This window comes from Schistocerca nitens, chromosome 9 (assembly GCF_023898315.1).
Source record: "Schistocerca nitens isolate TAMUIC-IGC-003100 chromosome 9, iqSchNite1.1, whole genome shotgun sequence".
In the NCBI taxonomy this organism is placed as follows: domain Eukaryota; kingdom Metazoa; phylum Arthropoda; class Insecta; order Orthoptera; family Acrididae; genus Schistocerca; species Schistocerca nitens.
Window position 1 is genome coordinate 477,383,710 of NC_064622.1, and position 15,770 is coordinate 477,399,479.

Genomic DNA, 15,770 nt, shown 5'->3' on the forward strand with positions numbered 1-15,770 from the left:
CGCTGGGGGCGGTCAGTCGTAGCCAGACGGTCGTTTGGATCGGGTCGGTTTCCAGCGCGCTGAGCAGCCGTGGCGCCCCTCGAGCTTCCAGCCCAGCCTCCCGCGGAGGCCCCCGTCGCCCGCGTCCGCCGCGCCATGGTCGCCCTGCACCCCGTTTCAGGCAGTGTCATTGTCATCGCGCGCCGTTCGCCGACGTCCAGGCGAGGAGGTTCGTCGCTAGCATTTTCGTACCATCGCAACCCGTCCCGTTGTCGGACGTTCAAAGTTGCTTTGTTGGTGTAGTGAAATGTCCAGTGCGCGTTTCTCTGCCTTCTCCTCTTCCCGTATTGTGTGCACATTGTCGGGTAGTACGTGAAGAGCACGGCGGCAGACTGGCTTCGCGGATTGTGAGAAGAATCAGTGAGTCGAACCCGCCACGCTTTGGTGCGGCGATACGTTGCCACGTTCTCCAGCTACGCTCCAGTTAGCAAGGTAGCGTTACTTTGTTCCGAACTAGATTGATGGCCCATGCTCTGTAACATTAGCGACCCTGATTTTATGTATTTTGTTTTTGTTTGTAGCATGTAATGCAGAATGTGGAGTGGTAAAGAAAAGCTAGCCTCATTGAGGAAGAGCCTCGGAGTGACAGCTGTATGCTCCCGTTAGTTATATCCATCTTCGACATTACCCATTTGCACGATAAATTTACATGATTCCAAATGTTAACTTCCAATGTACCACTAATTAGGGTTTATCCCTGGTGAATTTGCGTTTGGTGGAAGAAAGGTAGTTTAAAAGCCTGTATACGTTCATTAATCCCTGCTAGTCGAGTTTGGTATGTGTCACGCACACTAGAGCGATATTCTGCGATGGGTCGCGCGAGTGTTTTGTAAGCGATCAGTAGTACTATTGAACATCATCTGTCGGTAGTGAAAGAGTGTGAGTGAGTGAGTGTGTGTGTGTGTGTGTGAGAGAGAGAGAGAGAGAGAGAGAGACAGCCAGCCTGCCTGCCTGCCTGCCTTTTGCTTTCTTGTAGTAGTGGTGGTAGTAGTAGTAGTATCTGCACTCGGGACGCGGAACAAGCTTCTTTAAGGACAGGAAAATAATTTCTTACAGTGACTTCAGGCGTGGTTCTTCCCCTAAGACCTACCATTTTCCATGTAGGAAGCGAAAGCGCAACGGCCCTGTTTGCAACGATGCTTCCACAGGGCTTATCGTAATTAGTCAACAGGACGCGCCACGCCGCGTCACATCACATCTTGGCAAGGACGTGTCTCGCAATCTGTGTGTTCCTGACGTTAAAGCGTGACTTTCTTTTCGATGCATCCCTGTTCCCGCTCTTTCAATAGACTTCTTTCTCTCTTTCTTTCTGACTTATCGCAGACGCATCCTGTCTGGTATTGGTACAGGGATGACAGGCGTGCACTATTGTGCCCCGTCGACATGTGGAACACCTCTGAGACATTGGTTGTATCTGCCACCGACAGAAGGATGGATTCTGCTCCTGCAGCTTCTTTCAACAACAGGATTATAAATCGCGTCCACTTAAAACGGTGTTTCGATAAACATGTCTGTATCGATTTTAAACTTCATAGATTTTGCTACTGGGAAAATTTGCAAGCGTAGGAACAGTAGATGAAAAATACATTTATACGGATGACGATAAGTGTGGCCGAATTCCAGCATCCATGTCGCACACAGTTTCTACGTAGGCCAACTAGTATATATTCACGCGTTTGTAGCTACAAACAGTTTAAAAATTGCTGGCGCAATCATTAAACAGGTTTTTATTGGTATGCCCGTAATGACGTAACACTCACACGTCAATTTATTTTGTAGGGAACTGTTTTACATGTAGAAAGCAATCCAAAATTCTAAATATTAGTTTCATGTTCTATGGATCACTTTGCGCGATAGATCGTAATGATGTGGAACGAGTCATATTACATTCACATTTCAAATTAATTTGTACAAATGGTTACATTCAGAACACTTCTCTCTCTTTTATTATTAAAAAAACTGAATATTATACACACAAGCTGCGAGTTAGTCAGTCCTGCCCACCACCTTTTGCGCTTTATAGTAATGAAAATGCTACGGAATGGGAGTTGTCAAGGATAAATTTTCTCAGGTTGTTTTCAGACTTTCACTTTGCTGCCTGTCAGACATTGTATATCACTAGATAAGTGATCAATAATTTTTGTTGCTACATTGTGCACCCCTTTTTGTGTTACGAAAAATTTTAATGTGGAGTGGTGATTGTAATTTTTTCCTTTTGGCGTTGTTCCTTTTGAACTGTAGTGGATTATTTGTTAAACGTTGAGGGAATAAATATACTGTGAGGCAGTAGTCAGACTGTCCAACTCCCATAAAAAGCATGGACGCTTGTGACCATAGCTGTTTTGCGCGCTAAATCGTTATGAAAAAGGAAAAAAATCAAACGGCTGTCTAAAAGATGATTGTGGGCGAGCGGCACATATTATTCTTTAGCAGCTATTTGCGCAATGAACACTCTTTCTTAAAGATGAGCTACTCCAGAACATTATTCTATAATAATTATGGAATGAAAATAAGCTATGTATGTCAACTTGCTGATCTCTCTCTTCCCAAACTTTGCAGTTATTATAAGCGCAAGTGTGGCTGAACTGAGTTGTTTTAGGGCTTCCAAAATTTACTGTCTTCCAATTCTAATTCTCATCAATACGGACACCTAAGAATTTTAAAGTTTCCACCCTATGTATTATTTCGTCACTATGTATTACACTTACATTGGCGTAGGACCCATGTGCAGAACTGAATATACTGCGAATTTTTAAAATTAAATTGCAGAAAACCAGTCATTGATACTTCAAGAATTTTGTTTACCATTTCTTCTGTTTCTATATGCATGCTTGGAGTGAGTACAACGTTGGCGCCATTTGCAAAAGGAGCTTCTGCTTGAAAGATCGGATACATATGAGGAACAATAGTGGATCTAAGATTGAGCCTTGGGTAACACCATACGTGATTTTCCCCAGTCAGGATTATGGTTCAATTAGTAAGAACAGCTTCCTGAATTCTTTTGACTAGATGCGACATATATTTGTTGGCTATACCATCAATTCCATAGAACTTAAATTTATCTGGGAGAATACTGTGATTCACACGGTCAAATGCCTTCGATAAGTCGCAGAAAATACCATCCGGCTCTATTTTGTTATTTTATTTTTGGTGAGTGAACATGTAAATGGTATTCTCAGTAGAGCAACCGTTTTGAAACCCAAGCAGTGATTTTCTAAGGATATTGTTGTCAAAATAAGGTACTATTGTAAAACATCCTAAAACACATCACCTTCTCAAAAATTTTGCAGAAGTCGGCAGCGAAAACATTTCAGACCATAGAGGACGCTTTACGTTAATAAAACGAGATGAGCATGGTATTACAAATTCAGTATTTTAAATACGTTTAATATGTTATCCATCTCAGCGTAATTTGTTTTATTGCCATTTGCCGATTGTAGTGCATGCCTTAGTGTGCAAATGCACGGTATAGGAGGCGCTTGGGAGGAGAACGTGTGTAGTAGACATACGCAGCACGGTTTGTTTACATTCCCCGCCCGTACACTCCCCCCCTGGCACGCATCTGTCGCACCACGGATAACCCCAGCTGCCCCTGCTTACGTCGACGGGTGTGCAGCGAAGTCGCAACACGGCACGTTTGTACGCGGACGGCGACTCGCGTAAAATCCGCCGCTGGCATAGTACTAGCTCAGATTCACCGCTTCTTTGTACTGTGGGTTATGTCAAGTAGTCAACCGCGTGCAGCACGGCTCCGCCCAGATATTCCGTCACATGGGCATTCAGTGTTTATTTTGCCATGAGTTGAAGTTTGTAGGGATCCGCATAGTTTGCACACGTATGCGTATTGATCTTCTAGATCCATGAACGGCTTCACATTGAATACGAAGACGGGAACAGTTTCTATTCGACACTGCATTTCTACTATTTTGTTTACTGAGTGAAATCTAGGATATATTCAGACACGTCAGCTCCGAGGATTGCTCCTATTTTACAACCAGTCTCGAATTTTCAGAGCGTTTTCCGGTACAAAAACTAAGAGTCCTAGTATGTGTAAAAGCGGGATTGTTATTGACTTTTTGTCAGCGCTGAGTTAATTGACGAGACAAGAATCTGCATGGGTTTTGTTGGAAAAAAGCCTCAAGATTCATTTGAATGTAAATGTAAGATGACCCACTCCACATCTTTAAGATTTATCGTGTATAATGAGCCAAGTAACTCTAAACCAACGAACTTTGAAGTAATTTTTAGCAACAGTGGGGAAACATTCATGGTTGCGGTTGTGAACTCGAATAAGCCCAGCCCAACAGTCATTTCTGCACCTGTGTGTTTTGTGACTGCTTTATCTTGATGTCATTTTGACACACACACACACACACACACACACACACACACACACACACACACACTCACACACTCACTTTAATATTGTGTGTTACATGGTGACTTCAAAATTATTTTGAAAGATTTGTTAGTGGGATTGTCCTATATGATGAAATCGTGTCAGACGAGTGTGCAAACTGACATCAATGTGTGACATTTAGGAGATAGTTGGTAGTTTAACTAGCCAGATACTTCAGTGAATATACACTGAAGAGCCAAAGAAACTGGTACACCTGCCTAGGTCCCCCGCGAGCACGCTAAAGTGACGCAACACGACATAGCACGGGCTCGACTAATGTCTGAAGTAGTGCTGGGGAATTGACACCATGAATCCTTCAGAGCTGTCCATAAATCCGTAAGAGTACGAGGGGGGTGGAGATCTCTTCTGAACAGGACGTTGCAACGTGTCCCAAATATGCTCAGTAATAATCATGTCTGTGGAGTTCGGTGGTCAGTGGAAGTGTTTAAGGTCAGAAGAATGTTGCTGGAGCCATTCTGTAGCAATTCTGCACGTGTGGGTGTCTCATTGCCCTGCTGGAATAGCCAAAGTCCCTCGGAATGCACAATGGACATGAATGGATGCAGGTGATCGGACAGGATGGTTACGTGCGTGTCACCTGCCAGAGGCGTATCCAGACGGATCAGGAGTCCCACATAATTCCACCTGCACACGCCGCACACCATTACGGAGTTTGAACAGTCCTCTGCTGCCATTCAGGGTCCACGGATTCATGAGATTGTCTTTATACCCGAACACGTCCATCCGCTTGATACAATTTGAAACGAGACTCGTCCGACTGGGTAACGTGCTTCCAGTCGTGCAGTCATCAAGCGTACACGGGTGAGCCTTCGGCTCCGAAAGTCCTTATCGATGATGATGTTTCGTTGACTGGTTCTCACGCTGACGCTTGTTGATGCCCAGCATTGAAATCGGCAGCAATTTGCGTATGGGTTGCACTTTCGTCATGTTGAACGGTTCTCCTCAGTCGTCGTAGGTTCCGTTCTTGCAGGATTTTTTTCCGGCCGCAGCGTTGTCGAAGATTTCATGTTTACCGGATTCTTGATATTCACGGTACACTGCTGAAATGGTCCTACGGGAAAGTCCCCACTTCATCGCTACCACGGAGATGCTGTGTCCCATGGCTCGTACGCCGTCTACAACACCACGTTCAAACTCACGTAAATCATAAAAACCTGATATTGTAGCAACAGTAACCAACCTAACAACTGCGACAGACACTTGTCTCATATAGACACTGCCGATCGCCGTGCCATATTCTGCCTCTTTACATATATCTCTATTTGAATACGCATACCTATACCAGAATTTCTTTAGCGCTTCAGTGTGCCTCTGACAACTAAGGTCACCGATAGGAAAACATACACACTGAGCTCGCCCGAATTTTGTTAAATCCCTTCATACCCAAATAGCGGTAAAAGTTAACGTAATGGACCCTCTTCCATTTTTCATGGATTGATATATAAAGACAGAAAACGTAAGAAGACTCGCCGGACACTTGTCCATTATCCAAGTTTTCCGAATTTACCTCTCGGTTTTAATTTTTATAAGGAAAGGTGCTTTAAGTAAGGAGCGAACGTAAACATTAGGGACACTACAAGTCAGACTAGTTCCCCATGCATTCGCTGGCATGTATGAGCTATTAAGTTTGAATTTAGTTATTTGTACGTACAGTTTTTGAGCCAGGTTTCGTTTCCCGTGCATCCTTTTCTTCTTCCTTCATTCATTTTAATTCTGCAAATATTGTCAGAAATTATTTATACACGACAGAATAATACAATGCATGACCCTAGTATCAGTTTTTCAGAATCCAAAGAAGGTAATTAAGAAGGTACAGGTTTTCATGTGGGAAGTCGGCTGCCAGTTGCACACGTCATATTAACATTTTTTAAGAATAAAAAAAGCCCCGCAAGAAATAGCGCGTTGTTCTTACTCTGTCTGGACCTAGGATCAGTTTCGAATTAACGTTACACGTTAGTTACTGTATTGCCAGATGCAAACCTTTGCTATTTAGCGTACGAGGTAACACTCTCTCTCTCTCTCTCTCTCTCTCTCTCATGAACACAACAGCAAATAAGATTGTTGTCAGTGGAAGGTGTAGTACTGAATTTCATGCACATTACTCATTTTATAAATTCGCTGCTTTTTAAATATTTTTTCAATTAGCCACAAATCTTTGCAAACGTATTACTTCCTTTGCACGCAAACTTTGGACACCGATTGTAGAATGCGGTCAAATAAACATGTTAACATACTATTGGGTTGTTTTGAAAATCGCCTTATGCAAACACAGTTAGGTTATTTTTTATATATTTATCCAAACATGTTTCGACAACAATGTGTCATCTTCTGTGGGTCATATTTTTCTTAAAATTACGTCGCTAAATGAAATGAACTGCATTATTATACACCGGCTTTTTGTGCTCTCTCTCTCTCTCTCTCTCTCTCTCTCTCTCTAGCAAAATTTACCGTCCTGTTTCGTGAGTCTGGCCGGTGTATCGATCAGCTGCTGTTCAGTGCACTGTCTCCTCACAGTTGACAGAATGTGAAACGTTCACTAGTTCACTTCCCACGCACTTTTCAGACGCTGTGGCGAAACATAATCTGAACACACTTGACACCATACTCCATGCAGTATGTGCGTGGGAGGTGAGCTAGCGACCGAAAAAAATTCTGTGAAAAACTGTGTGGAGACAGTGCACTGAACAGCAGTTGATCGAGACACGAAACAGGACGGAAAATTTTGCAGATGACATGCTGTAAAAAAAACGAAAGAGAGTTCAAAGAACCGGTGTATAATAATGTAGGTCATTTAGCGATGTAATTTTAATAAATAAAAATTTGACCTACAGAAGATGACACATAGGTGTCGAAACGTGTCTGGGTAAATATTAAAAAAAAAGAAACTAATTGTTTGCATAAGGCGGATTTTCAAAACACCCCAGTTTTAATATCGCAAACACGGAAGAACATCAAGGGGAGCTTCAAATCTTAGTAAAATGTTACATACTATTGGGTCAAAACTCGTGACGCACTGAACAGCAGTTGATCGAAAACATCTATCTTATCTTTGTTGACCACTACGTGTTGTAAACTTGTGGAGCATACACAGAATCCGTTGTATATTACAATCAATACTGCAGTAGTGTCGTTTATAAAATAGCCTAATGTGGTGTAACTCTACTTAAAGAGTTTACAAACAGTGGAGAACAAAAGTACTGACGCCACCGTAATGCTTCTATTTCTGGTGAATAAAGGCTTCAACAACATATGCAGAGACAGTACACCAATAGCATAAGATCAGCGTTTTGTCGTCTGTTTTTAGGTTTTATTCGCGGTATTTACTGGATGTGAAATCTAAAAACCGAAATATCGACATTCTGTGGACTTTAATTCGTAAAATACACGTACCTTGCTTCATTGTTTTAAGTGTTAGTCTAGCCTTTATCCGAGCCTTCTGTTGTGAGGGGCAAAATGTGGAAATTTTTTTGTTACAGGTATGACAGTTGCCAAATTCTTCATTTCTCACATATCTCTGGTTGTATTTATGTGATGTGTGTCACCAATGTGTGTAAACTTTGTTAGAAATTGAAATGACTGTCATACGCGTACATGTCATCTTTCATGCTACATACATAAATAAATAACTTTTACACAAATGTCTCTTTTATTTTGCGTTTTGGTGTATTTTCTGAGTCAACTAAAAATAATCACGGATCATTTTATTTAATAATAGTGGGAATAGCACAGCACTAAATTTGAGGTCCTCTTAACTTCTGCCAGTGGCTAGAAACCGTAACGTAGCCCCTTCTCGCAGCTTCCAGCCTGTCCCGTGACTGCATTCCTTTTCGTTGAGAGTGGTTTGATGGGGTTGTTTGCCTTTTCATTAAGAGTAGTTTGATGGGGTTGAGTAGCCCCGAAATGCTTATTGCGTTATTACCTCTAAAATAGCCAAGACAAAACCCCATTTTTGTTTAAAACCGGTCGGAGTCTCGTAGAACGTAAACGCAGTGAACTTAAGATAAAGAAGTAACAGAGCGGCGCCGTAATCGCCGAGTGGAGTGGGTCGGGACGTGTGTAGGCTGACAGGAAATTCGTCGGTCGGCCGACAGATCGGTGGTCGTGTCTTAATCGAAGTGTCGGCGCCTCTGCCCGCAGGACCCGTGTCGTCGCCGCCGCCGCCCCAGACGCACCGGACGCCGTCGCCGAGCGCGAGGATGCCCGCCGCCGGAGACGTGGTGGGCTCGCCTCTGGCCGCCGCCGCCGCCGCCAGGCTCGGGAAGCACCGGCTGCCCGCCGACCCCAGCACGGGCGACGCGGGCCCGCCGGCCAAGCGGCCGCGCGCCGCCCGCGACCTGGCGCTACGCCTCTTCGCCTTCCGCGACTGGGTCTGCTGCCTCGAGCCGGACGACCAGGGCAACGTGTGAGTGTGCGCTCCCGCTTACCCTATTCTGTCACGGTCTTTCTCTGCACATTCTACCACACGCACCTCCCTCCGGTACTGAGTTGGCGTCGTATCGACCTGTCCGTCTCTCTGGTCGGGTCGTGCCACAACTTCCGTCACTACGTACTTATCGCTTACGTCGTCTACCCGTCTAATCTTTGGCACTCTTCTGTAGCGCCACATCTAGAAAGCTACTGTCCTCTTCTCGTCAGAACTCTTTACCGTCCACATTTCACTCTATTAATAAGCGGCTACACTCGGGACAGATACACCTTCGTGACGACTTCCTGACCCATACGTCTTGTTAAACTAACGTTTGCACTCGTCGTATACCTTCTTTTCGAGGCGTGTCTGTTTTGTCAGACTGCTTTTCCGACTCCTCGACTGTCTGACTGAACTACACTGTTGTCAGCTGACCTCGAAGTTTTTGGAATGAAATTTTCGCTCTGCAACGGAGTGTGTGTGCTGGTACGAAACTTCCCGGCAGATTGGGGCCGTGTGGCGACTGAGACTCAAACTGTGGAGCAGTTAGAATCTGGCACACAATTTTAGTGAGCTGCGAAGGTTCTTGAATTTTCTATTTCTTCTCCTCAAACTTTAACTCCTACTCCAAATTTTTCTCTGGCTTCCTTCACTGTCGCTCAATCTACAGGTCGAATAACACGGTGGACGGTCTACATTCCTGTCTCGTTTCCCTCTCGAACACTGCTTCCTTTTTCTGTGCTTAGACTCTAACTGCCGTCTGGTGTTTGTACGAGTTGTAAATACCCCTTTCTCCCTATGTTTTACTCCCACTTAAAAGAATTTCAGAGTGCACCGACATTAACGGAAGCCTTCTCCGAATGTACAAGAGCTGTGAAAAGTGGTTTGCCTTTTCTTATTTCCTCACGTGTACTAGCATCTCTGCAGAACCCAAACTGAACTTCCACAAGGCTGGCTTCTTCCCATTTTCCATTGCTCTTAGTATTTTGCAACTGTGACTTATTAAACTGACAGTTCGTTAATATTCGCACCTGTCGGCACCTGCTTTCTTTGGAATTGGGATTATTATATTCTTCTCGAAGTCTGACGGTATTTTGTCTGTCTCGGACATTTTGCTTACCAGATGGAAGAGTTTGTCGTGGCTGGCTCTCCCGAAGCTGTCAATAGTTCTAAGGAAATTTTGTCTCCTTCCAGGCCCTCGTTTTGACTTAAGTCATTTGTTTGCTCCGTCAGATTCTTCGTGCAGCATCAGATCTTCCACTTCATTTTCGTGTATGTCCTTTTCTCTTTCTATAGTACTGTCTTCAACTAAGTTTCTCTTCTATAGCCATTCTATATACTCCTTCCACCTTTCACCTTTCCCTTGTTCGCTTCATACTGGTTTTCCATCTCAGCTCTCGACATTCGTGCCGCCGCTTTCCTCAGAATGTCTTCTTAATTTTCCTGTACGCGGTTTCTACCTTTTCCAAATGTTATATGTGCTTCTACATCCTTATTTTTGTTCTCTAGCTATTTCTGCATAGCCATTTTGCAAATCTTGTCACTCATTTTTCAGACGTTTGTATGCCCTTTTGCCTCCTACATATATTAAATTTTATATTTTCTCCTTTCATAAGTTAAATTCAATATCTCATGTGTTACTCAAGGCTTTCTACTAGCCCTTGTATTATCACCTATTTGATGCTCTGCAGGCTTCACCATTTCATCTCTCAAAGCTACCCATTCATCTTCCACTGTATTCCATTTCCCTGTGTCAGGCAATCTTTGCCTAATGCTCGCTTTGAAACTCTACTATCTCTGGTACTTTCAATTTATCCAGGTCTTATCTCCTTAATTTTAATCTTTTTGCAGTTTTTCAGTTTTAACTGACAGTTCATAACCAATAAATTGTGGACAGAGTTCCTAGAAATATCTTACAGTTTAATATCTGGTTCCAAAATCTGGCTTACCGTCATATAATTAATCTGAAACAATCTGATGTCTCCAGGTCTCTCTCACTTATACAGCACTCTTTTAAGATTCTTAAACCAAGTGGTAGCAATGATTAATTTATGACTCTGCATAATTTTGCCAGGTGCTTCCTCTTTCGTTCGGTCCAAATTCACCTGTTGTTTTACATTCTCTTCCTTTTCCTACTATTGAATTTCAGTGAAGTTTCTCTCTCTGTTAACTGTCTGAATAATTTCACTCATTGGTTGGACTACAATATTCATTCATTTTCTTTTCAAGTGAAACCACTCTAGCTGTTCTGTCACTTGAACCATTTGTTAGTTCTTTCAACTGGAACCACTTTTTAGTGTTTAGTTGACTGAATTAACCACTCTTTTGAGTGCAACTCACCTTTTCATCATTTAAAACTGATTAGTATATTGTTGTGGATTAAGTTCTTCCAGATGCAATTATGTAACTAAGTAAGTAGATGTATCATTGAGTGTACACAGTTGAGCAAAAACGTTTTTGTTAGGGTACATGAAGAGGAAAGAAACACTACCAAATTCTAGTAAATGAATGCATTCCAGTTCTACTGAAAAGAGATGTTATATCTATTAATTAAAAATCACCTGAATCTTATTCAGCCATTTACATGTTGTAGTGCCTGGAGAATTTTGGGGTAAATTCTAGAGAGAGACTCGTATTTCCACCGTCTCGAACACGCATTATTTTATAGATGAGTGTGTGAAAGTGAAACTGTGTCTACTGCGCCACGATTATGTTTGCGCAGGACTGGCATGTATTGCACAGTTGATCAGCACTGGCAGGTAGTCACAGTGCTTCCCTCAGAAGTTACACACTCAAGCACAAAGAGCAAACACAACTGTACTCCATGATGGTGTTAAGTCATTCATTATTGAGAACAGTTGAATGTTGTTAAAGAAAAGAAAAGACATTTACTTATTCACTTACTTTCGTGAGGTCTGGATGGTGGACTTGCTAGAGCGCTCTAGATTGTATTTTTTATAAAGTATGTAAGAGTATCTGTCAGACAGGTAATTGTTGGGATTACAAAAAATGAATCATTTATGTGGTGAAAATATAGTGAGATTGGTTTAAAAGTATTCTGAGTGTACGGAGTTATTTTAAGAGTGTACAAAATTCCTCCACAACAGCATATTACCTTCAGAGAAGTAGTTCGGCAGACAATCGCAGCCGGCTATCCTGAAAAGATGATTGACAAAACAACTACACGTAAGCTCAATAATAAAGTGGGAGCGTGAGTCTGGCACACCAGCACCACACTGCTCCTTGTAGTCGCTGGAAACCACCAGAATGTGTGGAAGAGAAGAGTATGTTAACGGCTGTGTGCAGATCATACCCGCGCATACAAACTTGTTTATATTTTAGAGCTTTTGAATAGTAGTAGTATAGTACTTCATGGACACAAAGTACTTTTCACATTCACGCATTTGTCTGCAACCACATTTGCACCACCCCTGGAGTGCTTCTTAGAGACGTCTAGTAATTAACCTCTTTAACTAACCAGATATCCACATTTAATGCTAGAAGTGCAAAAAATCATATTTAAGTACGTGAACACACAACATTATGAAAATCTACCAGATGCAGAAATAAGCTGTTTATCCACCTCTCTGTGAAATAAAATACATTATTTGTACCTAATGCCCAAACCTCCACATGCCATTCAGATCAGTACCAAACGTTGTATGTAGATGGAGAATCAACCAAAAAATCCAAAGAGAGATGTGGAAAGAGAATTTAAGTTCAGCTCAATAATTACTTTGAGCTTTGCTACTGATACTGTAATTTTGTCAGTTGCAAGAAAGGACATGAAAGAGCAGTTGAATGGAACAGTGTTTAAAAATAAAACAAAGTTAATGGAATGTAATTGAATTAAATCAGGTGACCCTGAAGAAATAAGATTAGAAAATGAGACGCTAAAATAGTAATTGAGTTAAATTATTTGGGCAGTAAACAGATGGTGGCCGAAGTAGAGGGGATATAAACTGCAGACTACAAATCTAAATTTGGTGGACTGTGGAGTGATTTATTTGATCTGTCATCTTCCTGAATGTGAATCCATTGTCTTACCACCATGCCACTCCACTAGTTAGAAAATGAAGTCTTTTATTTTACCATTGTCCATTGCTGTGTACCGTCTGTGAGTGATGTTGGTTTTTTTTTTTTTTGGAAGGACTGTCATATTTTTCATCAGACTTTGCAGTGCTAACATTTCAGCTTGAATACTATTCCATCAATTAAACAGAATTACCACCAAATTGGATAATTATAGTGATAAATGCAGATAGGTGAAATTTTAAGGATATTGTCAGATTTTAGTTATATTTATAATCTTTGTGTAACTGTGGTTAGCTCACATTTGTTCACTTTTCCATGCAAAATATTTTCTATTAATCTTTTTTACTGGTAGTTAAATACTTTTCATTGACCTTATCTCTGAAAGTCTGACAATTTTCATCGTTACAGTCCCCTCCACTGCGCTGTACTGGCAGGTGATATCAACCGAATCAAGCGGCAGTGCTGTGTCCTGAGAGCTCGCGACTACTCTCTGGATATCTGCAATAACGAGGGAGAGGTAAGGACAACTTCACTTTACTTTTACACTGCACCTGTAGTGCAGCCATCAGATCAAGTAGTCCTCGAAAAATTCCCGGGTTCTTGGACTTTTCTCTTTCGTCATGGCCCCTTAAGGCCAGCTTGAATTTGCTGCAAAATTTAATGCCATTTATCAGTTTACTCAAGATATACTGGTGTTTTGAGACATTTTCGTTATGTGTATGTTAAGGCGGTAAGCACTGTCGGGCTGGCGTATAATTTCCACTTTCCCTAGCATTGAAATTCAATAAAACCATTTAAATGTTCTTCACTAGAATTGGTTTCTTCACCTTTGCGTGAAAAGTTTTTAAGTCCGTCATACCATCCTCAGTCCAGGCATTATCACCACAGTTTGTCACAAGACAGGTGAAACAGAAAAATGCGTTTTTCACTTCACTCATAACCAGTCAGCTGCATTGTATGTTCTGTTGACATTTTGTGTATATCATTGCCTGGATTTACACTGTTTCTGTTCTGGATTGATTTTCAGGCCTGGTCTGAGTGCCCCAAGTTCCTTCACTTTTATCCTACTGGCATGTTCCAGATTTCTACCTAATAATTGCATACCAAATCCATACTGTGCTGTTTTTGAACTCGTGATATGTCACAGTTACTCGGAAGATAGTACAGCTTACTTCACTCAGGCACAGTACCCTCACAAAAAGAAACACAATCACAAAAGTATGCCCGTTAACCACGAACACCGTTAGCAAGCAAGGAAACTAAAGTAATGGATCATATTTCACGCACTTCGTTCTACTAAATGTTCGTCAAACTCTCGCTAGGAGGTGATACTTACGTTACCTTATCCTAATGCAGTCTGGTGCGAGATTTACAAACTTATTTTAACAGTGGCTAAAATTGTCAATAGAAGAACAGAAACAAGTATCTAAAATTATTTCAAAACAGTAATAGTGAATGTCGATTAGTGACTCACCAAAGCATGACAGATATATAGAGACAGGGATTCAATAGCAAATATTAGCAATTCTATTCCTTTTCATGTGGTATAAGGTGTGCGGAGGTTGGTAGAACACGCTTAGGCTGAGTGACTAGAGCCTACGGGCTGGCCATAAGAGCTGGATTCTATAGAAGCTACGCCCCCAAAACGACTGCTACATCAAGTGGCATTTCAAGGCGCAACCTTATGACTAGCTACTACCTGTTTGAAAAACATCCCTTGATATTGCATATCAATGGTTCCAAAAACATCGACCAGCATTATTTAAATCCATGTGGGAAATATGCAATATGTATCTTGATGATGTAACATGTAGTTCAGAAATTTATTTATATATATATATTGGGGTGGCTCTGCCTCAGTGCCTTTATATACTAACTGTGCCTGGTGTGCACACTTTCCCTCCCCCTTCCCCATCTCGCAGGGCTGGCAGCCCATACCCACGATATACGCTTCTGTGAAATCGGAGCCAGCTCGTGGCTATGAGGATTTCAAAATAATAAAGTAACCAATTCACAACATGAAACAAACTGAAGTCAACAAAGCATTTCATAATAAGTAACAGGTTCCACACAAATTCTTTCTGATATTGGTGGTATTGTAAATGATGTAGTACGGGCTTGAACTCCACCGTTAACTTATTCATTCATATTTCGAAACCATTCCACCTAACTCTGCCACCAAGTTGCACTGTGAGTCATGTTCCGCACTTAACTCTAAATTTTCATGTAATTGGCTGAATGAGCCAGTTTTCATCGTTAGTTTTTCCGTGTATGGAATGGACCTCAAATTTGTATTGATTGCCAAGCATTGAAACAAAATTTCTTATCCCCCCCCCCCCCCCCCACACACACACACCGCAGTACTATGTTTTTACCATTTTTTCCTGCAAATGATATCAATATGATCTGTTTGAAGATACCAGTAACTGATAAACAATTATTATTTTGGTTTAGTAATAACAGCTGTGTTCTTGTAAAGGGCTCTTACTGAGAAGAAGTGTTGGGGGGTCCATGTTACTTATTTTTTTCTGTAAGAAATAAGTATTTGTTAGCAGTAAACGATGGTAAATCCAGAATGGAAGAAAAATATTACAAAAGGATTGGACCGTTAGTCTCCATATACAGGAGATGTTAAATTTCAGACAGGCAAACTGAGTTGCAGCCACTGTGCTGCTTTCTATGTTGGCATGACAACCAGCAAGCTGTCTACCCACATGAACAGCCACTGACAAACTGTGGCTAAGTGACAGTTGTGCCACACATTTGCTGAAAATGCTGCACAACATAGTGTACTTCAGTGACTGATTCATAGCCTGTGGCATGTGGATCCTTCCTACCAACTACTACATTTGTGAACCGCGCAGGTGGGAA

General features: G+C 41.8%; 1 protein-coding gene across 1 annotated transcript in view; it reads left to right on the forward strand.

Annotated features, from left to right (window-relative positions):
* Positions 1 to 15,770, forward strand: part of LOC126204366 (B-cell lymphoma 3 protein-like) — a 318,005-nt gene that overhangs the window by 289,083 nt on the left and 13,152 nt on the right. Inside the window, exons 3-4 of the mRNA XM_049938740.1 lie at positions 8,597 to 8,861; positions 13,308 to 13,416. Coding sequence (XP_049794697.1) covers positions 8,597 to 8,861; positions 13,308 to 13,416 — 374 coding nt within the window. The remainder of the gene's footprint in view (positions 1 to 8,596; positions 8,862 to 13,307; positions 13,417 to 15,770) is intronic.